Source organism: Vanessa cardui, chromosome 27 (assembly GCF_905220365.1).
Source record: "Vanessa cardui chromosome 27, ilVanCard2.1, whole genome shotgun sequence".
Taxonomy (NCBI): domain Eukaryota; kingdom Metazoa; phylum Arthropoda; class Insecta; order Lepidoptera; family Nymphalidae; genus Vanessa; species Vanessa cardui.
Genome location: NC_061149.1, coordinates 1,721,173 through 1,748,381, shown reverse-complemented (window position 1 = coordinate 1,748,381; position 27,209 = coordinate 1,721,173). Strand labels below are relative to the sequence as shown.

General features: G+C 37.3%; 1 protein-coding gene across 1 annotated transcript in view; it reads right to left on the bottom strand.

Moving 5' to 3' along the window:
* Positions 1-27,209, bottom strand: part of LOC124541185 (solute carrier family 28 member 3-like) — a 58,056-nt gene that overhangs the window by 355 nt on the left and 30,492 nt on the right. The window contains exons 3-15 of the mRNA XM_047119048.1: positions 20,824-20,880; positions 19,522-19,708; positions 17,927-18,098; positions 17,231-17,355; positions 16,408-16,544; positions 15,290-15,379; positions 14,540-14,701; positions 13,240-13,333; positions 12,617-12,776; positions 11,205-11,416; positions 10,314-10,429; positions 9,063-9,182; positions 1,268-1,328 (exon numbers count right to left, since the gene is read on the bottom strand). Coding sequence (XP_046975004.1) covers positions 1,268-1,328; positions 9,063-9,182; positions 10,314-10,429; positions 11,205-11,416; positions 12,617-12,776; positions 13,240-13,333; positions 14,540-14,701; positions 15,290-15,379; positions 16,408-16,544; positions 17,231-17,355; positions 17,927-18,098; positions 19,522-19,708; positions 20,824-20,880 — 1,693 coding nt within the window. The remainder of the gene's footprint in view (positions 1-1,267; positions 1,329-9,062; positions 9,183-10,313; positions 10,430-11,204; positions 11,417-12,616; positions 12,777-13,239; positions 13,334-14,539; positions 14,702-15,289; positions 15,380-16,407; positions 16,545-17,230; positions 17,356-17,926; positions 18,099-19,521; positions 19,709-20,823; positions 20,881-27,209) is intronic.

Sequence of the window (27,209 nt, the reverse complement as noted above, 5' to 3'; positions counted from 1 at the left end):
TATATCATCATCCTCCTGCCCTTATCCCAATATTATTTGGGATCGGCGCAGCATGTCTTCTCCTTCCATACTTCTCTGTCAGACGTCATACACAAGTAACACTCTTTCTGACCATATCGTCTTTCACACAATCCATCCATCGTTTCCTTGGTCATCCTCTACCTCTATATCCATCCACATCCATGCTCAAGGCTTTCCTCACAGTATGTTCCTCATTCCTCCGCATTACATGCCTATACCATGACAGGCGCCTTCCACACAACTTCTCGGCTATCGGTGTCACTTTCAAACTTCCTCTTATGTACTCATTCCTTACTCTATCCATTTGCGTTCAACTCAGCATTCTGATCTCCGCAACATGCAATTGTCTGAGAGACGAGAATGCTGTCAGTATAGGCTCCTAAATATTATATTATAATAAATTTGAACGTTGTGATTTCTGTCGGTCAGATTTGTCAATAATATGATTACTTTTTGTATCAGTAACTTTCAACATACACAACACATATTTACCGACCTCCGTGGTCGAGTAGTATGTACACCGGATTTTATGGGTACGCCACTCGATCCTGGGTTCGATTCCCGGCCGACTCAATGTAGATTATCATTAGATTTCTATGTTGTCTTGGGCCTGGGTATTTGTGGTACCGTCGTTACTTCTGATTTTCCATAACACAAGTGCTTTAGCTGCTCACATTGGGATCAGAGTAATGTATGTGATGTTGTTTCATATAACATAGTAAATTTTTATAGTTTGACTGTTGATAACTCAATATATATAACATTAAAATCTTTAACTCTTCCACATCTATATTGTGGTGACTCACTCTTATGGAGCTGACCCCTAAAATCTTCCCTGACATAAATCTAGCTTGTAAGCTAATTGTATATTCCCAGGTATTCTGAACATATAAAGTCACCACAAAGTGGTACTAAGTGGTGGTTTGAACTCACTCCTTGTTTGATGGCTCACACCATACGGGTGGTAATCCTTTCACACCACTCCAACTTCACAATTCACTTATCAGGAATCTTACATAACGTTAGCGCTATAAGAAAATTAACCAATTCCTTACATGGCTAATGCGCCACCAACCTTGGGAATAAAGATGTTATATCTCTTGCCTGATACACTGGCTCACTCACTCAAACCGGAACACAATAATACTGCTATTTCACGATAGAATATCTGGGTGGTAATGTAAGCCCTATGACTTAATCCTATATTTGTTATAGCTACATAATATATCAGAATATGTGAGATTACCCGCTATACACGCCGTCATGAAGCATATACCACAACCAGCGAAAAACGCCCTCACCGCCATCTTTAAAAAAAGAAAACGCACAGATTATCAAAAAAAATTGCATATTTGTGGTACATTTTTGTCCAGAGGAATACGGTTTTTGGACTTAATTTATAAAATGAAATATGTATCTTAAAGTTTCGAGTACAGTTTGACACGTACAATGCTGAGCGAGGTCTAATACGCCTCTTTATAACTGACATACTTAATACAAATTTAAAATAAAATTTAGAAACAGAAACAGTTCAATAGCTAAGTTACAAATATGACATTTTGTAATATAACCTAAATAATGTATTAATAAGCGAATCCGAGAAACTCTCTATAACAGAGCATGTTCTACAATGAATAATGCAGGATTCTATCCTTACTATTATCCTCGCGAAGAAGTCTCGAAAAGGAAAATTATCTATACTTATAATAAATCTGTAGAGAGGCCATTTCTGTACATGAAATTTATTTAAAAAAAAACTATCAAGGGATGATAAGGGATCGCTACTGGTGCCAAAAATGCAATCAGTAAAATTTTTGTCTGTCTGTCTGTCTGTCTGTCTGTCTGTCTGTCTGTATATTCGTTATAGAAACAAAAACTACTCGACGGATTTTAACGAAATTTGGCACAATTATTCTTCCTACTCCTGGGCAGGTTATAGTATACTTTTCATTACGCTACGATCAATAGGAGTAGAGCAGTGAAGGGAAATATTGGGAAAACGGGAGAAGTTACTCCATTTTTTAAGCTTCCGTCGCGTGTGCAGCCTTAATGGTTAAAGCTACATAGAAATCATGTACGACACAAATGTTCTTAAATTATTATATAAAAATAAATTCCTCGACAGCATATGTCTATCTTTCATAGTTGACTCACAATAACACGTGAAACTTCCGGAAGCTTAGCAATTCGGCGCTTTCTGACTATATTTGTCTACTCTTACGTTTACAATACTCTCACTCTACAATACACTCATCCCTAATTACAAAAGTTCACATTATTACCTATTCAATAAAAAAAAGAATCATGTAAATCGGTGTAGAAACACCAAAGTTATACATGAAATACGCTATAAGTCATCGCGCGTGAATACAGAATCATGCCATAAGGATTATTTTTGTGTATCGGTTGCCGCGTTCGACGCGCTACGCCGCGGGAGGTATAAAAAGGCGGCGGGTCCGCGCGCGAGCTTCATAGTTCATACAATATTTGGCTGTTGATGCGAATAGACGTTTAGAGTGTTCGACCTTATTGACAGACAATAATTGTTATTTACCAACCGTGCTTTTCAGCGCGACTTTTAGTCTAAGCATATTATTAGTTAAAATTTTATTTCTTTATAAGTGAAGTAGTAGTAGGTACGCATTTTAGTTATTGTGGTAGTGTTTAATTATATTAATAGTTTATTTTCGTAATTATCATATAATAATAATTATTACTATATAAGTATATCATATAATTATTACTATATATGTAAGTAGTGTTTAATTATATACCATATTTAGTTATTATATAATATTAATAGGTTTCGTAAGTGTAAGGTAGTTTTGGTTACTGTTGATTGAAAATACACAATGCCACCTAAAAAAAGACCATCTTTATCTCGAAATTCGAGAGATGCTAAGAGGATGAGAAATGCGCGTTCTCAAGAATCGGCAGAGGAAAGAGCACATCGGTTAAACTCTATGAGAGTTAGTGCCTCAACTTCTCGAGCCAATGAAAGCTCTTCAGAGAGAGAGATGCGATTAGCAGCTGACAGAGAGAGACGAGCTACATCACGGGCGTCTCAAAGCTTTTCTCAACGAGAGCTGAGGCTTACCATTGACCGAGAACAACATGTGTTATCCCGAGCAGCTGAAACTGCTTCACAGCGAGAATTGCGTCTCACAGCTGACCGCGAACGACTAACTTTATCTCGCGAGTCTGAAACATTTACTGAAAGGGAATTACGTCTCACAGCTGACCGCGAACGGCATGCATTATTTCGCGAGTCAGAAACCTTCACTGAGAGGGAATTGCGTCTCACAGCTGACCGCGAACGGCATGCATTATCTCGCGAGTCAGAAACCTTCACTGAGAGGGAATTGCGTCTCACAGCTGACCACGAACGGCATGCATTATCTCGCGAGTCAGAAACCTTCACTGAGAGGGAATTGCGTCTCACAGCTGACCGCGAACGTCATATATTGTCTCGCGAGTCAGAAACCTTCACTGAGAGGGAATTGCGTCTCACAGCTGACCGCGAACGTCATATATTGTCTCGCGAGTCAGAAACCTCCACTGAGAGGGAATTGCGTCTCACAGCTGACCGCGAACGTCATATTTTATCTCGAGAATCTGAAACTTTTACTCAATATGAAGACCGTTTGACAAATGATAGGGTGCACCACAATATTATTAGATCTCTCGAAGATGAACATGAGCATGAACAACGACTAGAGTCGGTACGCGAACATTACAATTCTTTGAGACAAGAACGATTAATAAGTTTGTCTAATGAAAGATTAAGAATCGAAAATATTCGGTCTCTTGAAACGGACGAACAGCGAGAGGCCCGTCTTACTGCAGACAGATTTCGACATAGTCTTAATAACTTAGATGTATATAGAAGACCAACCTAGAAATACGGTGGCATGGTCCGACAAATATAAAAGTGGGTTTGCTTATAACCTCACAATTGATTACAAATCATCTTCTGTAATAGGCGATATGAACGTGGTATGTTCTTTTTGTAATGCTTCAAAGTGGAGTAAGGAGTCGGCTGGTTTCTGTTGTTCTGGAGGCAAAATAAATTTGCCTTCATTCGAAGACCCACCGGAACCTTTGAAATCACTACTTTTGGGGGAACATGTGCAATCTAAACAGTTTTTAGACAACATTCGCACTTATAATAGTGCATTTCAGATGACATCCTTTGGTGCGCAACAAATCTCCGAAGGTCCTTTCATGCCTACTTTTAAGATACAAGGTCAAGTTTACCATTTGATAGGATCTCTTTTGCCTGAAGACCAACCTAAGTTTCTTCAAATATATTTTGTATCCGACTACGACGAACAGTCGAATATAAGAAATCAATATTTCCCGAATTTAAATGCTGAACTCATTTCACAACTTCAGAACATGTTGCATCAGGTTAATTCGTATGTATGCAGTTTTAAATCAGCATTAGAAGCTCTTCCTGGAGATCATGATAACAATTATAAAATTGTTATAAATGCCGATAGGCGTCCAACGCAGGAGCACCCTGGGCGTTACAATGCTCCATCCACGAATGAAGTTGCTGTGGTATTGGTCGACCAGGAATGTGATAGGCGTGATATCGTTATCCGTTCTAGAGACAATCGTTTGCAACGTATTTACGAAACCCACAGAGCTTACGACAGTTTGCAATATCCTTTGATATATTGTCGAGGGGAAGATGGTTATAATTTTGCTTTATACCAAACTGATCCGCGTACAGGCGCACCTATTTATAATAAAAAGATTTCATGCCTTCAATTTTACTGTTACCACTTGCAAGTAAGACGGAATAGGTTTGTATACTTGCAACGTTTTCGTGGCTTATTCAATCAGTTTATTGTAGACATGTACGCAAAAATTGAAACCGAAAGATTAGTTTACATACGATCTAATCAAAGGCAGCTGCGCGCTGAAGAATACGTGCACCTTCGCGACGCCATGCAGCAAGATAATGATACGGTGAATATGGGCCGTTTAGTTATTTTGCCCTCTTCTTTTACTGGTGGTCCACGCTACATGCACAAACGTACTCAAGATGCTTTTTGTTACGTGAGAAAATATGGACGTCCCGACTTATTTATTACTGTAACTACCAATCCTAAGTGGGATGAAATGATGATGATGACTGATGAAGTGAAGATGAAAACTCGGGAGCTTCTTGAGGGTCAAGCACCGCATGACCGTCATGATATCATCGCAAGAGTTTTTCATTTAAAATTAAAATCAATGATAGATCTACTTACCAAAGATAACATTTTTGGAGAAGTATTATGTTACATGTATAGTGTTGAATGGCAAAAACGCGGCTTACCCCACGCACATATCCTGGTTTGGTTAAAAGATAAGGTTCGACCTAATGATGTAGACAGTTTAATCAGTGCTGAAATTCCAAGTCCGATTGCAGATCCTGAGTTATACGACATTGTTAAATCTCATATGATACATGGTCCATGTGATGTATTTAACGGAAATTCTCCTTGCATGCAAGACGGTCGTTGCACTAAAAGATATCCAAAAGCCTTAGTGGATGAAACTGTAACAGGACATGATGGATACCCATTATATCGTCGCCGTTCAAGAGATACTGGTGGTTTCACTGTTGAAAAGCGAGTATCTGGACAACAGGTTATTTTAGACAATAGGTGGGTCGTTCCGTATTCTCCTGTGTTGTCCAGAGCATTTCAAGCTCACATAAATGTTGAAATGTGTAATAGTGTAGAGTCAATAAAATATATTTGTAAGTACATTAATAAGGGCAGTGACCAAGCTACATTTGCTTTGAGAAATGAACATGATGAAGTTACAAGATATCAGTCAGGCAGATATATAAGTTCTTCAGAAGCTGTGTGGCGGATCTTAAGTTTCAACATTCATGAAAGATTTCCACCTGTGACTCATCTGGATGTTCATCTTGAAGGTGGTCAACGTATATATTTCAACGCCGAAAATGTCACAGAACGGTTAGAGAACCCTAGACAAACAACTTTATTAGCATTCTTTCGACTTTGCCAAACTGATGATTTTGCAAAATCTCTTTTATATGAGGAAGTTCCATCGTATTATACCTACGATAAGCAACGAGGTGTCTTTAATCGAAGACGCCGTGGCAGGCCTGTAGATGGTGAGTCAGGTATTTTCAAAGAACATGTTCTTGGCAGAGTATACGCCGTTCATCCTAACAACGCTGAGTGTTTCTATTTGCGATTATTATTACATACTGTGCGAGGACCAACCTCATTTATAGATTTGAGAAAAGTAGACGATGTTGTTTTTCCCACTTATCATGCAGCTTGCCAAGCGCGTCATTTGCTAGAAAATGATCAGCATTGGGATGACGCTTTAGCAGAATCCTGTGTTAGTGATAATCCAAGACGGTTACGTAATTTATTTGTAACATTACTCACATTTTGTAATTTGTCAGATGCTGTACAATTATGGGAAAAATATAAAAACAAATTTTCAGAAGACTTTCTTAGAAATATATCTAACAACGATGAAGGCACAACTAATGATAATTTCCGTGATCTTGCCATAAATCAGTGCTTATTAGCTCTTCAGGATGAGTTAACAGCAGTTGGCGGTAAATCACTATGTGAATATGGTTTGCCAACACCAACCTCAGTCGGAGAAGTAACTAATAGGGAATATTCCGCAGAGATTAGCTACAACTTAATGGAACTGCTGACAACATTAGAAAACGGTATCCCAATAATGACTGCAGAACAACGTTCAGTTTATGATCGCGTGTGCAGAAGTGTCCAAAATAATTTGGGAACAATATGGTTTTTAGATGCACCTGGAGGAACTGGAAAGACCTTTTTGACTAAATTAATATTGGCTTATGTTCGAAATCAACGTAAAATAGCTCTTGCCGTAGCTTCATCCGGGATAGCTGCAACATTGCTACCAGGAGGTAAAACGGCTCACACAATGTTCAAAATACCAATTGATTTAGATTGCACGGAAAGTCCAACCTGTAGTATTTCAAGAAATAGTGACAAAGCTAAGGTATTACGCGAGTGTAATTTAATCATATGGGATGAATGTACGATGGCCCATCGAAAAGCAGTAGAAGCAGTAGATAGAACTTTAAGGGATATAAGACAAAATGATCGACCAATGGGCGGTATTACGGTTTTATTTTGTGGTGATTTCCGACAAACCTTATCGGTAATACCACGGGGAACCCGAGCTGATGAGGTTAGGGCTTGCCTGAAAAGCTCTTATTTGTGGCGTGATATACAGTCGGTGCATTTGACTATAAACATGCGAGTGAGAACTGGAGATAACCCGGATGATAGTCAATTTTCTGATACATTATTAAAGATTGGTGAAGGTACCTATCCACAACTACACCAAGGAAAACTTATTCTGACGCCTGAATTATGTTGTATAGTGCAATCTCAATCACATCTTATATCGTCAGTTTACGGTTACGTAACAAATATATTGAATAGGGACAATTCTTGGCTATGCGAAAGATCTATTTTAACTCCTCGCAATGATCAGGCAACTGAGATTAATAACAAAATACTGTCGAACATACAGGGGGAAAGCAAAGTTTATAGATCAATAAATAGAATGGTCGATGAACAAGAAACTATTAATTACCCGATAGAATTTTTAAATTCTTTAAATATGCCCGGACTTCCTTCTCACGAAATTTGTTTAAAAATTGGCATTCCGATTATTCTACTCCGAAATTTAAGACCACCAAAACTTTGCAATGGAACTCGACTAAAAGTAACCCAGTTGCAACAAAATATAATCGAGGCTCAAATTTTAACAGGTTGCGGTGCAGGAGAAACCGTCTTTATTCCCAGAATACCCTTAATACCAAATAATTTTCCATTCCAATTTAAAAGGACGCAATTCCCAGTTTCGGTGTGTTATGCAATGACAATTAATAAGGCTCAAGGGCAGACTTTTCATGTTGCCGGAGTAGATCTCGGTGTCAGTTGTTTCTCTCATGGTCAGTTATACGTTGCTCTTTCCCGTGTTAGCAGTTCTAGAAATCTTTATGTTCACGTGCCGGACGGGTCAACTTTCAATATAGTTTACCCGGAAGCTTTGCGCTAAAGTATTTTGGTTCTATAGGTACTTAAGCCCCATGTGAACGTGATGAAAATAATATTACCAATACATTTTAATTTAATAACACACAAGGAGTTACACGTTGACGAAGTCACAGGCACAGCTATCTATACTTTTCTGCCGGAAGTCACTATTCCACGCGGACGAAGTCGCGGGCAAAAGCTAGTTTTTAATAAATTTGTGCTAAATGCGGATTCAGAAGTCGAGTCTTGTTTGGAAAAGAATTCTGAACTATTAAAAGCCAAATTCTGCTAGTGATATTGGCGAAACGCCGTAAACTAAGGATTTGATTTCATCCATAACACAGAAATCAACCGACGTTTAATCCAGAATCCTTTCAGGAGACGAAATGGGTCCTACTCTACTACAATTAGAAAAATGGCGAATTTAATATTCTCTCGCATTTTTAAATTTGGACCAATAATTATTGTTTAAATGTTGACAAATATTCAGTGTTTAATCATTTTTAAAAAACAAAAGAAAAAAAAATGATTTTATTTGATACTTCTTTTTTTTAATAAATTGTTGAAGTTGCATTTTTGGCAAATTTTAAAAATAGCTAAAAAAACGTGATAACTCAAAAATGGTTCATTTTTGGATGATGCATATGGGGGTTAAAATTATTTCAATTAGTCACCCCTATCACCTTCTAACGGATATACGTCGAATTACCAATAACTCTGTATATTTATATGATGCCTATTGAAAATAAAATACTGTCGTATACCTACATACATACGGGGTCTAATAAGCCTCGTATCAGTATTACGATAGTTTTGATACGAGGTCTTAAACGCCCCGTATCGTAGAAATTGAAAAGAGAACAATGTTAATGAACGTATTAATGTGGAGGGGAGTACCATCATTAGTGATCAGATCTACATTGTTAATTGTGTTCAAGCGTGTGGTACCACCATTAGTATACTTACACCAGACAAGGTCTCTGTCTGATTGGGGGCCATAGCAGATATCGCGCCAATCAGAATGCCCGCCGAGGAGGGGTTGGTGAAGCCACAGAGGGCATACGTCGCGATCAGCTCAGCTCGAGGCTAAAATTAAACAAGTAACTGTATTTCCTATATTAATCTATACATATATTAAAATTGGAGTGTCTGTTTGTAATATTAAAATGGCCCCTTTTACTCAACGCACATGTATACACGGTACATATACATACATATGCATTTTTTTTACAATTTTTCTCAGTCTGTCTGTCTGTCTGTTCCGGCAAATCTCTCGAACGAGTGGACCGATTTTGATGGAACTTTCACTGGAAGACAACTGATATAACAAGGAGTAACTTAGGGTATAATAATATTTGTTAAATTCAAACGCGTATAAGGTCGCGGAACAGCTAGTTTCTAATAATATTAATGCGTTGCATTTTTCCGACATGTTTGACAAATGTCGTTATATTCCAACTTATTTACACAAAAACCTTAATAAGCTATATACCTAAACCTTCCTTATTAATCCATCTATCTATTAGTGAAAACCGCATGAAAATCCGATCAGCAGTTTTGAAGTTTAGGCTTTTATATATGTAGTGATAACCTAATTATCCAAAGGTAACTAAATAAGGTAATGTCAAAAGACATTTTTTCCTGTCAATTTTAACTTATACAGATAATTAATACATAGTGTAATAGTCAAAAGTAAAAACAAAAAGTATTTGTATATTTTATTGTTCTTGTCATTATTTTAATTGAAAAAATATTAAACGGTTTTTATTTGAAATTCTTGGAGATTATCTATGGTGATTCCTTATAAGAAATTACGGAATTCAAAGAGTGTACAGCTGTTGAGAGGTTATAATACATTAACCTCTATCAATACGTTATTATAATACATTAGGAGCTTAGATGGCCCAGTGGTTAGAAAGCGTGCAACTTAACCGATGATTACGAGTTCAAACCCAGGCAAGCACCACTATATATATATGTGCTTAATTTGTGTTTATAATTCATCTCGTGCTCGGAGGTGAAGGAAAACATCGTGAGGAAACCTGCATGTATAACTTCATCGAAATTCTGCCACATGGGCATTCCACCCGCATTGGAACAGCATGGTGGAATATGTTCCAAACCCTCTCCTTAATGGAAGAAGAGGCCTTACCCGAGCAGTGGGAAATTTACAGGCTGTTACTATAATACATTTAGATTGTGTGTAGGAAGACTCACAGATAATAAACCGGCTTCTTTCATTTCACCCATCCTCTGATAGGCCACAAACTCGTTCACCACCGTCTTCAGACCGATTAGGGAACCCACCAGCTCGCATTCTTCCCACGGAACTCCTGGAAAATTAAATCAAAGTATTTCATTCAAGTAGAATTGAGTTCTTTAATAGAATCTGTATAATTCCTGTGATAATGATACGATGATTTGATTGGGAGTATGACTTTGCATTTTTAAATATTGAAAGTAATTTGTCGATTCTTCGCAGGAGAATCTGCATTCCGAACCGGTGGTAGATTCACTTGATAAACTTTATTAAATGACGATTCAAAAGTGCTCGTAAAAGCTTACTTGAATAAAGTATATTGATTTTAAGAGACAAATAAGAAAAAGGTTGTAAATTACGAATAAGTAAAATAACCCTTATTTAGTCCATGGATAAAGTTTACAAAATTTATATTTAGCATAGTTTTCGTATTGTCATTAGTTATGAGTAAGATTAGTTTAATAGCGTGTTTTTACTGTTAAATGTTTCGACCTTTACAGGCGAACAATTTGCCAAGTATGAGTTTTACAAATTTACTTGGTGGTAAGGCTTTATGCAAGCGCGCATGGGTAGGTACCACCCTCTCATCAATTATTCTACAGCTAAACAACAGTACGCGGTATAGTTGTGTTCCGGTTTGAAGATTGAGTGAGCCAGTGTAACTACAGGCACAAGGGACATAGCATCTTAGTTCCCAAGGTTGGTTGATTCCCACATTGACGATGTACGGAATAGTTAATATTTCTTACAGTGTCATTGTCTATGGGTGATGGCAACTTACCATCGGGTGGTCCATACGCTCGTCTATTAACCTATTTTATAAAAAAAATCTATTCGAGACAACTCACCCATCATCCAGGACAGCGGAATGAATATCTTCCCGAATATCCACTCGAGATTGATGTCGGGGTTGCCGAGGAGACCGCCGCAGTAGCCCAGCACGCCGTTGACGAAGGCGATGAAGGACACGAATGCGACCAGGTTGGCGATGATGTTGAGCACGAGCGCCGTGCCTTGTGTAGCGCCGCGTGTCGCCGCCGCCAGCGCCGACTGATCCTTGCTGCACAACGGTGAGCCAGTGCTACACGCACAACGGACGTAACATCTTGGTGCCCAATGTTGGTGGCGCATTGGTGATGTTTGGTTGATATGGACATTGGTAACCACCAGAGCTGAGATGGCCCAGTGGTTAGAACGCGTACATCTTAACCGATAATTTCGTGTTCAAATCCTAATTGTGTTTTTAATTCATCTCGTGATCTGCGGTGAAGGAGAACATCGTGAGGAAACCTGCATGTGTCCAATTTCATTGAAATTCTGCCACATGTGCATTCCACCAACCCGCATTGGAACAGCGTGGTGGATATTCCACCATGCCCTCTCCTTAATGGGAGAGGAGGCCATTAGCCCAGCAGTGGGAAATTTACAGGCTGTTACTAACCACTTAAAAAAAACGACAAGAAAGTGCCGACTATTACTGACATCGATCGATCGATTGACTGCCAAAACTACATCTCAAATCATTATTATCATTGCATGATAAAAAGTCGATTACCGCTGTATGTCCCTATGTATGCTTAGATCTTGAAAATTATGCAACGGATTTTGATGCGGATTTTTTAATAGATAGAATGATTCTAGAGGAAGTTTTTTTGTGTATAATGTATGAACAGTACAGTAAAGAAAAAAGAAAAATTCTGTAGTATATTAAGTATCAGAATTGCACCCGTGCGAAGCCGTTAAGAAGTTTCCAAGGCAATTGGGCACAAGCATTTATTTATCTCGTGTAACTTAAAACACTGCACTCACTGATTTAAGGACAGGTGAACCATGATGGTGAAAAATGGTTTCTTATAGGTTTTCAGAAGGACAATAATTCCGATAACGTCCCACCGCTGGGCATCTCTCGTTAAGCCTTAGAACGAGTTTGGACCTTTTTTCATACAGAGGAATGATGGATAGATATTAAAAATAAAATCTATAAATGAATGAATAAAAGTTCTAATGCTGCGCCTGGCGACCTCTCTACCTCTCTACCTCTGCCTTTAGGATAATATATCTCCAAGCTATGATTATATAGTTCAGGATCAGTTTATCAGGTGTGCTTTTTCTGTAACTAACTTTGTTTTAACAATCGCCTATTTTTTCCATATGGAACAGAGTTGCCAAGCAGTGGACAATTAACGCAGGTACGTCTACCTACGGGACACTTTCTGCCATAACTTCGGTCAGGAAGCCTCCTCTCGGACAGGTCACCTACATCTCAACAGGCTGTATATTGTCCACGGTAGTGAGCGAGCGTTTTGTCTCGGGGAGGAGCAGCTTCGCGAAGCAGACAGCAGCAGGAGCTGACATGACGCTAGCTGTGACGAGGTGAGCGGGCTCGGCTCCAAAACCAATGTACGCAGCCAGTATCGTACCTAAGAACAAACCAGTTACACTCAATAATTAAAAATGGTATCAATTTTAATGATGAAATCAAAATTTACTTTATCCAAGTAGGCTTTTACGAGCATTATTGAATCGTCATATTATAACTACTATATTAAGTGAAGCTACCACCGGTTCGGAATGTAGATTCTATCGAGAAGAACAGGTACACCGGTTTTATTGGTACGCTACTCCGAGGTCCCGAGTTCGATTCCCGGCCGTTTCGATGTAGAAAAAGTTCATTAAATTTCTATGTTGTCTCGGGTCTGGGTGTTTGTAGAAGCGTCGTTACTTCTGATATCCACAACTCAAGTGCTTTAGCTACTACATTCAGATCAGAGATCAGATCAGATATTATTATGTAAGAACTATCTTTTGAGCATAATATTGTAAGCCAACTACATACTAGGATAAATATCATGGTCGAAATCAAGAATACAGAATTATACTTACCAGAAACAGTTGCGAAACCAGACGACATCACAACATGAAGCTCGGATGCCGTCAGCACAGACAGATAAGGTTTTATCAGAAGAATCGATTCCGTCTGAAAAATCAAAGTCATGAAATCCAAATCTTTACATTTGGATTTGACTATGGGCTTAAACGGGCGAGTCGTGATGGCCCAGTGGTTAGAACGCGTGCATCTTAACCGATGATTGCGGGTTCAAACCCAGGCAAGCACCGCTGATTCATGTGCTTAATTTGTCTTTATAGTTCATCTCGTGCTCAGCGGTGAAGGAAAACATCGTGAGGAAACCTACATGTGACAAATTTCATAGAAATTCTGCCACATGTGTATTAAGGCCTTTAGCCCAGCAGTGGGAATTTGCAAGCTGTTGTTGTTGTTGTTATGGGCTTAAATAATATGTATTTCATCTTAAAACGCGGATTTCACTGGAAATATAGATAATAGATAAACTTAAACATTCATATTGATATACGATTGTGAAAGACAGGTAGACTCTCTTTTCGCTGACTTTCATCATCCGAATGGCAAATCCAAGACAATCGGAAGAGTTGGAAAAAAGACAAAAGAAAGAAGGACGATACACAAAGTTCCATTTCTGTATCGTGCTTGGACTTTTTTATTTGCGAATTTTTGTAACGAAAAACCCAATACCTAACTCATCTTTTTGACCTGAATTTTGAACCTTATGATTGGCGACCCTATGTCTTAGCCACTTGGTAAACGATGCAGTCAAGCTTCTTTTCAGACTACACGTATATTAAATAGATTTTGTTCCATTTTCAGTAGAATTGTAAGAATTAGTACGTTGGTAAAGTTTAAATAACAATAGAATTTACCATTTAGTAACACACGAAATTTTTTTTTATGGTATAGGATGGCGGACGAGCATATAGGCCACCTGATGGTAAGTGGTCACCATCACCCATAGACAATCACGACGTAAGAAATATTAACTATTCCTTACAACGTCAATGTGCCACCAACCTTGGGAACTAAGATGTTATGTCCCTTGTGCCTGTAGTTACACTGGCTCACTCACCCTTCAAACCGGAACACAACAATACTGAGTACTGTTATTTGGCGGTAGAATAACTGATGAGTGGGTGGTACCTACCCAGACGGGCTTGCACAAAGCCCTACCACCAAGTAATTTATTCTGAGCAATATTCGAAGTTTAGACATCTTCTGTTGTTATTTTGTAGTCCATAATCCAGTTGATAAATGATCATGATCATCTGTAAATCATCATGACTCCATTGAACATGGTGAAATTAAACTCACCATTCCAAGAAACACATTGCCGACCGCGATGACGCTTTCACAGACGGTGGTACCGGTAGCTACTTGTAAAAGCCTTCCAAGCTTGAGGCAGAACCACTGCAATGCCCCCCAGAAGAACAATACTTCGACTAACATGCTGAAGAAGAAGATGACTGGTAGAGTCTGAAAAGAGAAGCTTATGACAGTAGAAATAATATCAACATTGAATTAATTTGAAAATGTATTTATTTTATTTATAATGCCACACTGTATACATATCATTACAGGATTGTGTCCCAATTCGATATTACAGGACTTTAAAAATACCAAATTTAAAATATCTATCCATTTTATAATATATTTTAAATTGTATATGATATATTCCAAGCAGCAATTATTGTGAGTTCACTCATACTGCAACAAAACAAATCCAATCTGTCTGCTATCACATTGAGAGTACGTAACGTGCGCGTCAGTGGTGCTTCCTTGAGCAACTTGGTTCGCCCGGTGGGCACCGCTAGCAACGACGGTCGATGTCTCCGCCACACATATCTATCTGGGGCGCACAGACTCAACTCAAAATATCGCAACAAAATTGATACACAATATTATGACACAAAGATGCAGTTGTACATGGGCACGGTAGAAAATAACAATCAAGCGTGGTGGAATATGTTCCAAACATTCTCCACGAAGGTAGAGGCTTAGGCAAGCAGTGGAAAATTACAGGCTGTTGTTGTTAATAACTGTTATATTTATCATAAAACTCACACTAAAGGCAAAAACTTGCTCTTGTTTGACGAGCAAATCCCCAAATACGAATCCAGCGCCTTCCACGCCGTATGATAGGAATGTGGCCACCTAAAAAACAAAATAAGTATCTACATAAAACTATATATATATGCATATCACATTTGAATACGGTTATCATACAAAATCATAATAATAAAATCATGATGATTATAATTATCAAACTCCTTCGAAAGCCTTCTTAATATTAAACGCAATTTTTTGTCTGTTTGGAAAAGTTAGTTGTAATTTCAACAGTTCATGATTTTGGTACGAGTTCGATGTGTACATATTTGATATACAACGATATATTTCTCCCTTATACTTGGGCATATTAGTATTGAGAGCATTCTCAAATGCTTTGAGGTTCACTTTATATATTATAGTTGAAAATGGGAGCTTGAACGAATAAGCTATCAACGAATGGCCAATAACTCGAACATTCAAGACTTATTACATAGAGCTTCGCACAAAGGTGGTTTTGGGCAGTTTCCAAATTTGGTCCTGTAAACATCGTGTGGAAATCTACGTGTGTCTAATACAAACGAAATTCTGATACATGTGTATCTACGTGTGGAATAAGCTTGGTGGAAGAATCTTCTCCTCAAAGGGAGAGTAGGCCTTAACTCAGCAGTGGGAAATTTACTGGCTATTACTGTTGAAGATTACAACAACAGCCTGTAAATTCCCACTGCTGGGCTAAAGGCCTCCTCTCCCTTTGAGGAGAAGGTTTGGAACATATTCCACCACGCTGTTCCAATGTGGGTTGGTGGAATACACATGTGGCAGAATTTCTATGAAATTTGTCACATGCAGGTTTCCTCACGATGTTTTCCTTCACCGCTGAGCATGAGATGAATTATAAAGACAAATTAAGCACATGAATCAGCGGTGCTTGCCTGGGTTTGAACCCGCAAGCATCGGTTAACATGCACGCGTTCTAACCACTGGGCCATCTCTGCCCTAGATTAATTTCGTAAACTTAGGTATATGCCATACTTTATTATTTGGGTTTAGGAATTGACATTGAAGTTGTTGCCAATTCCCCGACAGTGATATATTTTAGTGGTATAGATAATTAAGAATCTATAGCATCTTACCTTGTTTGAGAAGCACTGCAACGCATACCTTCCCGTGTCCCATCTGATGAAGATCACGCCAAACAGAAACTGTATCAGCAGTCCCATAGTGACGCTTCGCCACTTTATTCGACCAGGATGCTTCGAGAATACGAACCCTTTAAAATAACAAAAATCTCGAATAGCATTGGTAATGTAAGGTTGTATTGGCTAAAAATCTCCTGTCTTTCTGTTATAACGCTGAACACTTCAAAATCCTGGGTTCGAACACAGGTCAGATCGTAAAAATAGGGTTTTCTGGCGAGTAATTCCAGGAAGAGTCTGGATATCTGGAAGTTGAAAGGGTGTAACCTTCCGTATCTCGAAAAGCACGCAGTCGTTGGTCGTACACTTTTGCACACACATAATATGTCTTACACAATTGACTAGACTCACTAGCTGTTGTCGAACTCTTCTTATCGTGACGTCATATTAACCATCATCATTTTCGTTTCTCGTGTGCGTTGCGTAGGAGCTGAGGCCCACTGGTTAGAACGCGTGAATCTTAACCTATGATTTCAAACCCAGGCAATCCCCACTGTATATATGTATTTAATTTGTTTTAATAATTCATCTCAATCTCAGTGTTGAAGGAAAACATCGCAAGGAAACCTGCATGTGTAAAATTTCATCGAAATTCTGCCACATGTGCATTCAAACCGCATGGGTACAGCGTGGTGGAATATGTTTCAAACCCTCTCCTAAGTGGAAGAGGAGGCCTTAGCCCAGCAGTGAGAAATTAAGAGACTGTTACTGTGTACGTTCAACTAGTGTAAAACATAACTCTATTAACATAGTAACTTACCCATAACTAGCAAAAGACTTAATCCAAGCAATGAAATCAATCTTTCAGGCGCGTCTTTTGTGTCCCAGTACAAAAAGAACGCAATAGCAGCCAAGATTGCTAAGCAGAACACCCATCGGAAAAGTCTAAAAAATATAAAACACAATACTTATATAGAATTCGCAAAGTGTCCGCCATTTTGGATAGTGACGTCATAATATACGAGTTTGTTATTAGATCACATATTCTAAAGAGAAAACATCTGTATCCTCAAAGTTATTCCATATGTGTAATTTGAGACATTGTTGATATTTCTTACGTAATAATACTTCAACATCTGTTAGTTATGGACCATTTGTGAGATCAAGATGAAATTTTACATCCATCTAAGTTACAATGAAATCAAAATATATTTTATTGAAGTAGGTTTTTACGAGCACTTTTGAATCGACATTTTCAAAACTATATTAAGCGAAGCCACCAAAGGTTCGGAATGTAAATTCTACCAAGAAGAACCAAGAAACTCCAACATTTAAAACACAAAGTTATGTTTGTTATGTACAATTAGATATACATATATGTATGTAATATATCCTGCCTGGAAGTCAACAAGTATTAGCTTCAAGCTTTTTCATTATCTATATAATTTTGATCTTAGGAGATCTTTAATTTCAAGTCTTTAAGCAGAAGAGATCAAACTATATATGTTATACTTACATGATTTTCCATAAATACGAAGACATATTGTCGACTTTCGTCCATATGGTTCTTTCAAACCATTCTCCGAAGAACTTCTTCACGACTAAGAAGTATATGACGAAGAAATAGATTATGCTCAAAAATGCAATGAGACTTCCAAACCCGTAACACAGTTCTAGTGGATCAGAACCTGTGAAAAATCGTTATTATTTGATAAAGTTTTATCAACTTGGTTGAATAAATTGAGATCTGAGCTCTCTGTCAATAGGGAGATTGAAAAAAAGATGGCGCGTCAATTACACGCTTTGTTGTGGGAGATTTAGTTTCTATGACTTTACTTTTTCTATATTAAAATTATAAATGTGAAAGAAGCTGTCTCTCGGTCTATCTGTCGCTCGTTTACTAAATTAAACTAATAGGACATAGGCTACTTTTTTGCCTGACATATGACAACCAATACTATAAAACAAGTATTTGTATGTTCAGAAGTTTTTTCCAAATTATAAAAGAAATATTACTGTATATTTCTGCAAATGTTATATTGTACGATTGTCCTTCTTCATTGATGAATGTAATAGAAAAACGTGTGCGTCTTGGGACGCCCCACAGAATAAATAACTTCAACTGATCTAAGTTGATCTATTTATATTGTAATTTAATGTTGTCGCCATCATTAATTATATTTGTCAAAAATTGAAAGACGTGTAACGCGTTACGTAGCGAAAAGGTTGACCCTCCCTCCTCATAAGGAGTTATCACTTCAAAAGAAATGGAACGTAAGTATAAAATAAGACTGTTCACTTCTCTACAAATTAAATTCAAAAATGTTTAACGCTATGCGTTATTTTGTAAAGTATAGTACAGCACAACTTAGAAGTAGCATCGGCTAAATTCGTAAAACTAAACACATCCGAATTAAGTACGCTCTCCCAGATTTTCAAAATTTATTTCTTATGTGAATATGATCTTTACACAAACGTAATAACTTGTGATATCACATGACCTAATCTAATATTCGTCAATTAGACACGTCGCTTTAAATGCATTTGCTTTCTCGGGTTGAACTGACGCGAGAATTTATAGCGACGAATAGCGTCGAATGGCGCGATAGGGAGCTGTTTCTATTAGTTGTGTCAATCAGCAGGAATCGGTTTTATTGAATTTGCCGATGCTAAATCTAAGCTGTGTCGTACTATGAATAATTATAGTTTTTAATTATTTCTAGATAGATTGTCAAAGAGAACGCGTCTAAAATAGAGGCCAATATTATTAAAGTAGTGTGATGCTATACAAATGACAAATGTAGGAGTCACGCTCATCTAGGACCAATCCGTCCACTACGTTGAGCTTTCAAAATTAATTTGAGCCTGTAAAACGACCATATTGATCAATCTCATTCGTGTCTTCTCCGTTGTACGTGACATTGGCGAAATAATCTGTGCCTTTTTGCCACAAATTAAAGCTGAAAAAAGGCCTTTTACTTTAAAAAAAAATACGTCACTATCCAATCATCATATAGTGTAAATAATATTGTATCACTTTAAACTCGTGTATTCCTGTGAGTTACGACATTCTTCCCACAGAAATCAACTGTTTCAAGTGTAAATACTTACTATAAGTCATCCAATAATACATGCAGGCGAAAAAGAATCCTATAACAAGACCGTTAAATACGAAAATCATGATCGTCTTCATGGCGGAACTGTTTTTCTTGATGAAACCGTCCAAAGAATTGCCTGTCTTCATCATTGTCACTTCGAACCAACCAGTGGGCTCGTAGTCTAAAATCTCATGTGCGATCTGTAATTAAAGTTTTCTTTAATGAATCTACCAGATAGAGGTTTTTCCCCGGTAATATCAATATTACCATGTATGAGGGAATCCCCGAATATGCATTTATACAGAATTGATGTGACGTTTAAGTAGAATCTTGATAAAAGCTTCGGACCGTCATCATTATCATCATATCATTTGATGATGATAATGATGAATGATAAAGAAGCCTCGTCAAGCAGCTTTTGCATATAATAAGACGCTAAGATTGTTAATGAGCTGAGTTGGCCCAGTGGTTAGAACGCGGGCATCTTAACCGATGATTGCGGGTTCAAATCCAGGTAAGCATCACTATATATTTGTGCTTAATTTCGCCACCAACATTGGAACTAAGATGCTATGTCCCTAGTGCCTGTAGTTACACTGGCTCACTCACCCTTCAAACCGGAACACAACAATACTGCATGCTTTTGTTTAGCGTTAGAATATCTGATGAGTGGGAGGTACCTACCCAGGCGGGCTTGCACAAAGTCCCACCAAGAGAAACCTTATGACTATAAATTAATAGTATATCTATTTCAACCATGATGAGTATATAACTTTTTACTTTTAACATCGGCTATCCTCACTAGCCTTTTCATAAATAGTAGTTAATTATTTCTTACAAATGTGGCAATCGAAAACATACATAGCAGGCAACGTGAACTTAAAAGTGACGTGACGTGACTTGACGTGGTTCTTCGGGGCCCTTTCAGGATAGGACATGGGTATAGTACGACACAACTTAGATGTCACATCGGCAAAATTCGTAAAACCGATCACATCCGAATTGAGTACGCTATACCAAATTATCAATATTTATTTCTCATGCGAATATGATCTTTGCACAAGCGTAATAACTTGTAATATCATATGACCTAATATATTCGTCAATTTGACGCGTGGATTAACATGCACTTGCTTTCTCTGACGCGAGAATCTATAGCGATGAATAGCGTCGAATGGCGCGATAGGGAGCTATTTCTATTGGTTGTGTAAATCGGCAGGAATCCGTTTTAATTTCATTCCATTGCATTTTCCGATGCTACATCTAATTTGTGTCGTACTATACGTACCCCGTGTGCTCGAGGTAATGTACTTACGTTTCCGACGCCGTTTTCCTTTTTGTCGGCACCGCCCATTTCTATACTATTAGCAACCTGAAACAAAGGATTAAATATACTTAAAAACATGACTACAAGAATCGTACTAGAAAGAACATATTCTTAGAGAAAAAAGAAAAAACAGTAAAGCGCCATAATGGCATTTTCGGAAAATAACATTAAAAGCAGAAACATTGGACTTTCCAATAATATCCTTATGGCGCTTCAGCTCTTTTTCTTTTGCAATGACGAAGATTGTTGATTCAATCAATTTATTTTCATGTGCTAAGTGTATATTAATATAATCTGTCTCATCTCGAGTTTCTTTCGTCGGTTCTTCGCATGTCCGAAGCAAGTTCTATGCTTCTATATTTAATAAAGATTTTGACTTTGAATGAATGTAAATTCGAGTCGAGATGGCCCAGTGGTTAGAACGCGTGCATCTTAACCGATGATTGCGGGTTCAAACCCAGGCTAGCGCCGCTAATTCATGTGCTTAATTTGTCTTTATAATTCATCTCGTGCTCAGCGAAAACCTGCATGTGACAAATTTCATAGAAATTCTGCCACATGTGTATTCCACCAACCCGCATTGGAGCAGCGTGGTGGAATATGTCCCAAACCTTCTCTTCAAAGGGAGAGGAGGCCTTTAGCCCAGCAGTGGGAATTTACAGGCTGTTCTTGAATGTAAATTAAAGCTCCGTAAAGAAAACCATAGTCTATTCTAACCATAAGAGGTCAAAAGACAAATAAACAACATCTGACAGCGAAATGACAAGATATCATTGAGAGAGCTTGAATAATCATTGGCATTTATTTATTCATTTTCGAAAGAATACGTTTTGAAAGTCGACGAAACTGTCGCCGAAAGTTTGGTAGCAAAGAAAGGATATGAGGCCTTTAGTGGAATAATCAAAAAGAGATCGCTATGTTAAGTTATATGTTATGTAAGAGAGCAGCAAGGTCGCCAAAATGTCCATTTTGTTTTAGACTGTACCCATTTTTTATTTATTTTCTCTTTGTTGTCTAAAATAAAGTATAAAGCAAAATAATGTCATTGTCGCAGTCAAAAGGTTACAATATAGCAGACCAATTAGTAAATCTCGTGACATACGTGAACATATATTTTATATTACATACATGTGAAAATCGTCGGGTGAATTACTGTCAAATATAAACCCCGCACTAAGCAGCCTGTGGAATAAGCGAGGGATGCTTCATGCAGCTTACATCCCGGGTACTCTTCTACCTTGGAGTCCCTAAACGTTTAGGGATCGGGACGTCACGGTAGCATGCGAAAGCGATCTCGTGATGATACGACGTGAGCTTTTTTAATGGGTATTCTTGTGACCTGCGGCGCACCATGCGTTCTGGTTATCGGCGTTTTGCAAGGAAATCTTTGCTACAATAAGGTCAAATCCTCAAAATAAGGGTCAAAACCCATTATTGAGATATTTTCAGGTTAATTTACTCAAGTAAAATTTACTAAGGAGTTGTAACAAATCAATTAATTCTTCATATCATATGATTAATGAACTAAGGAGTTTTTAATGCAAACAAAACATTTTTACTATCCTATCATTGAATCGTCGTCAAACTTGTGAAGTTTTTATTTGGCCAAATCGATCGAGCGTTAAATTAACATAAAACAAATCCAAATCTTCAAGTAATCCAAGCGTGCTTTGTTTAGGTTTTTTGTTCAACTCTATAGCTAAGAAAAAAAGTTTATAAGTACGACTGAATCAATCCCTATTACATTCGTTATTTGGATTCTACTGAGAAGAATAGACATGACATTTTTAGAATTTTTGTCTGATTGGTTGTTCCGGATAATCTCTGGAACGGTTGAACCGATTTTGATGGGACTGTCACTGGCAAATAGCTGATGTAATAAGGAGTAAATAAGGAGTATATTAATTAACAACCACGCACAATATCGCGTGTATAATGACGTATAAATGAAAGTATACCTTGTCCAAAGAATTGTTCATATATGCCCAAGAAATGGTTAATACTTCTTACAGTACTTACGTCTATACAGTCTATAGGCGGAGAGTACTCGCATTATACTTTACTATTAGTCGCTCGCGGCTTCACGCAGTTTTATTGTCAGTTGTCAGTGAGTTTTTTGTCAGGTGTTAGGCAATAAAAGTAAGCATATATCCTTCCTTGGAGTTAACGTATGTTTCACATAAAATTTCAACAAATTCGGTGTATTAATTTCGTTGTTAAAGTTCGCCAAATAGACAGACAGAGTTACCTTTACTTTTATAATATTAATATAGATAATTTAGATTGTACACCACACAGAGAAAAAATAAAAGAGGCGTAAAATTTTGACAACCCTATCACGGTACCAAGGGTAGTAACCTACTTACCATCATTTGACAATGCGCCTGATAATCTTGAAATAATAATATTTTGACTCGTAAACTATTTTAGAAAGATATCAATTAACATAACACTTACGAATGCATCATTGTCAATATATTTTAAACTATATTCTGTAATAATGTTCTTCGTATGTACTGCGGTGACAATATAAAACTGATTACAATTGCATAGTCTTCATACAATGAATAAGTGTTTACAAACACATATTTTAAAACAATAGTATGTTTTTTAATAAACAAATCAATCAAACAACAATAAAATAAAACGATAAACTTTATTGGTTTTTTGTAATCGCTACATAGTATAAAACAAAGTCGCTTTGTATGCTTAAATCTTTAAAACTACGCAACGGATTTTGGTGCGATTATTTTAATGGATAGAGTGATTCGAGAGGAAGGTTTTTGTATATAATACGTGGACAATATAGTAAAGAAACACTGATAATTTTAGAAGTTTCTACTGTGATGTCATGTTATTGTACTTGTGCGAAGTCGCGGCGGGTCGCTAGTAAGAAATATTTCACGGTCAATTGACGCTTGTAATTCAAGTCATGGAGTTTAAAATAGCTATTGGACAAATATTGACGCTTGAAATAACAAGAATGCAGTATTTTCTAGATTCAGATTCTCAACAACAGCCTTTAAATTTCCCACTGCTGGGCTAACACCTGCTCTCTCTTTGAGGAGAAGGTTTGGAATACCACGCTGTTCCAATGCGGGTTGGAATACGCATGTGGCAGAATTTCTATGAAATAACCCATGCAGGTTTCCTCACGATATTTTACTTCAATGGTGCTTGTCTGAGTTGAACTGGTAATCGTCGGTTAAGATGCACGCGTTCTTACCACTGGGACATATAAAGTTTAAACTATAGATATATAGTTATTTAAACAAAGTAAGAATGCATATTGTTTTGTAGATAAACAATATATATACAAGCTATATCTGTCTCTGTAATTGGAATTTTATATTTCGAACGTGATTTAAATCACATATAATTTTATGACATTGTCATAATCTTTTGTCATTATTTATTGATACATGGTGTTTGAAATGTGTCATCTGACGTCATTGACTGTGATTCGTGGAAATAACAGCTGAAGGTTGTCATTGGCGTACGTAAAGTGATTAATTTATTGATCTTAGCATTACAATAAAATCGGCTGTTACTGAGAAATATTCGGATGGATTAGGATGACAAATAGTCGTGTGGATAAATATAGAGGTAGAGTATACAAGCTAAAGTTATTTTGTTAATTAATTGTCGAAGGGTAACGCTTGATATTTATCGCAGAACCGACAACCGTTGGGGAAAACGCGTTCTAGAGTGGAGACCGCGTCTCGGCAAACGTAGTGTAGGACGTCCTCAGGCACGATGGAGTGACGATATACGCAAGGCGGCAGGCAGGAGCTGGATGCGAGTAGCCGGAGAAAGACCACAGTGGCGTGCACTTGGAGAGGCCTATGTCCAGCAGTGGACGGGAACGGGCTGATGATGATGATAAACGCTAATTAAAAATGTTCTTCTTTATTCAAATTAAGCAAAGAATATATAAAGTGATACAGTAATGAAAATTTAAGTTATTTCAATGTTCCCGGTTCCAGCCTAGTCTGCCGAGAGCGAGTTGAAATTCCCGCCAATATTTTCTTTTTTTTTTTTTTTATAATGTTGCCCACTTCAAAAAACCGTAGCGACAACAAGTACGGCCCAAGAAACGATTGATTGTGTGAAAGACGATATCGTTAGAAATAATGTTACTTATGAGATGACGTCAGATAGAGAAGTATGGAAGGAGGCATGCTGCGCCGACCCCAAATGAAATTGGGATAAGGGCAGGAAGATGATGACTGAGAAATATCCGATAAAATCACAAACTGACGGTAAGTGGTCACCATCACCCATAGACAATGAAGCTGTAAGAAATATTAACTATTCCTTATATCGTCAATGCGCCACCAACCTTGGGAACTAAGATGTTATGTCCCTTGTGCCTGTAGTTACACTATACAGATTTACGCAATTTATACAATAGGCTTTTTGACTGGCTTTTTTAAATTAATTTTATATTATTTAGTAGAAGTTAAGGAACCCAGTAAAAGTTGTGTTTTTTATTTCTAGTACATATTTGCCGAAAAATATCTTATTAAAAATTCCATTATAAATAGCACGCAAGCGCTACTTGGACAATATTGCGCTGCAATGGAGTCGGTGACGTCACTTTCTTGTATTTTAATCTGTGGTACATATAGTAGAAAAGCAAAGTTTACAAGAAAGTGATTTCATCATAAACCCGGCCAATCAGGAGCGTTTAATGTCACGTGGATTTTTGAATAAATTAATTATTATTTTCAAGTTTCGTTAGTAAATCACCATTTTTAAACTCATAATAAAGGTACACTGATTACAATAATTCACAATTTATTTTTCGCATTGTCAAATAGCCTATTTGCTAATAAAACAGCTATACTATGCACTAACAGTTAATGATTAATATATCTTTATTTATAATACAACACGATTACCCTTAACTACTTATATACACTTTAATTTCACTTCCAAAATTCCGATAACAGTTTCGTCGAGATTCAAAACGCCATTCTCCAATCCGCAATGAGTATCACAGATTAATAAAGCTATCGACCAATGACATCGCGTCCATTTTACTGTCAAATGATGTTTGTTTGACTTTTTTTTATATAGAATAGATTATACGCCATTGAGGTAATCATTCAACTGTCAAAAATTACTTTTAAGACAACGACTCAACAAGTTAGAGCCTACAAATAATCTGTATTTTTTTGTTTAGTTGAGTATAATTGAGTCGAGATGGCCCAGTGGTTAGAACGCGCGTATCTTAACCGATGATTGCGGGTTCAAACCCAGGCGAGCACCGCTGATTCATGTGCTTAATTTGTCTTTATAATTTATCTCGTGCTAAGCCGTGAAGGAAAACATTGTGAGGAAACCTGCATGTGACAAATTTCATAGAAATTCTGCCACATGTGCATTCCACCAACCCGCATTGGAACAGCGTGGTGGAATATGTTCCAAACCTTCTCCTCAAAGGGAGAGGAGGCCTTTAGCCCAGCAGTGGGAATTTACAGGCTGTTGTTGTTGTTGTTGTGTTGTTGAGTATAATTTAGTGTAAACAAACTCAATTCCTAAGAGATATAGGTTAACTCAACCTAATACAATACATGCATCAAATACTTAATTTTATTGACTGACATTCCTAATAAGAATCTCTACAAATGGTAATATGCTACCAACATTAATATTATATATGGGTCACGTGACATGTAATCGATTTTGGTCAAGGAAATCATTTTCATTGAAGACGTCAGCGCAGTAGATTCTTAATGTTGTTGTTGTTCAACAGAGTAGGAATACTCACTGTTGCGTCGCAATATATTTACAACAATATCATGTATATTCACAGTAACATTGATCACTTTGATAAAAACAGTGATAATCATTGTATATACACCAGAAGTATCAGCTTATAATACCAAGTTTACGACTCGGGAAAGTCAATAAATCCCACTTGGGGCAAGGTGTCCGTTTCTATAATAAAATTCCGCAGACATTTTTAACTTTACAGTTTCGTAAATTCAAATCCTTTATAAAATATACATTGGTAAAAAAGGCGTATTATTCGAAACAAGATTTTATAGATGATAAAAAAGCGTGGAGTTAATACGTGTTGACTTCCAAGCAGGATACATTACATACATATATAATTGTATTTAACTAATATGATTGTATCTTTTAAATGTTGAAAAAGAGTAACTACTGAGTTTCTTGCCGGTTCTTCTCGGTAGAATCTACTTTCCGAACCGTTGGTAGCTTCAATTAATTGGTACATGACGATTCAAAAGTGCTTGTAAAAGCCCACTTGAATAAAGTTTATTTTAATTTTGATTTTGAAATAGCAAAGGATCGGAAAGATCAGAAGCTTTACATGCTCACTGAGGTAAAACAATTAATTGGGT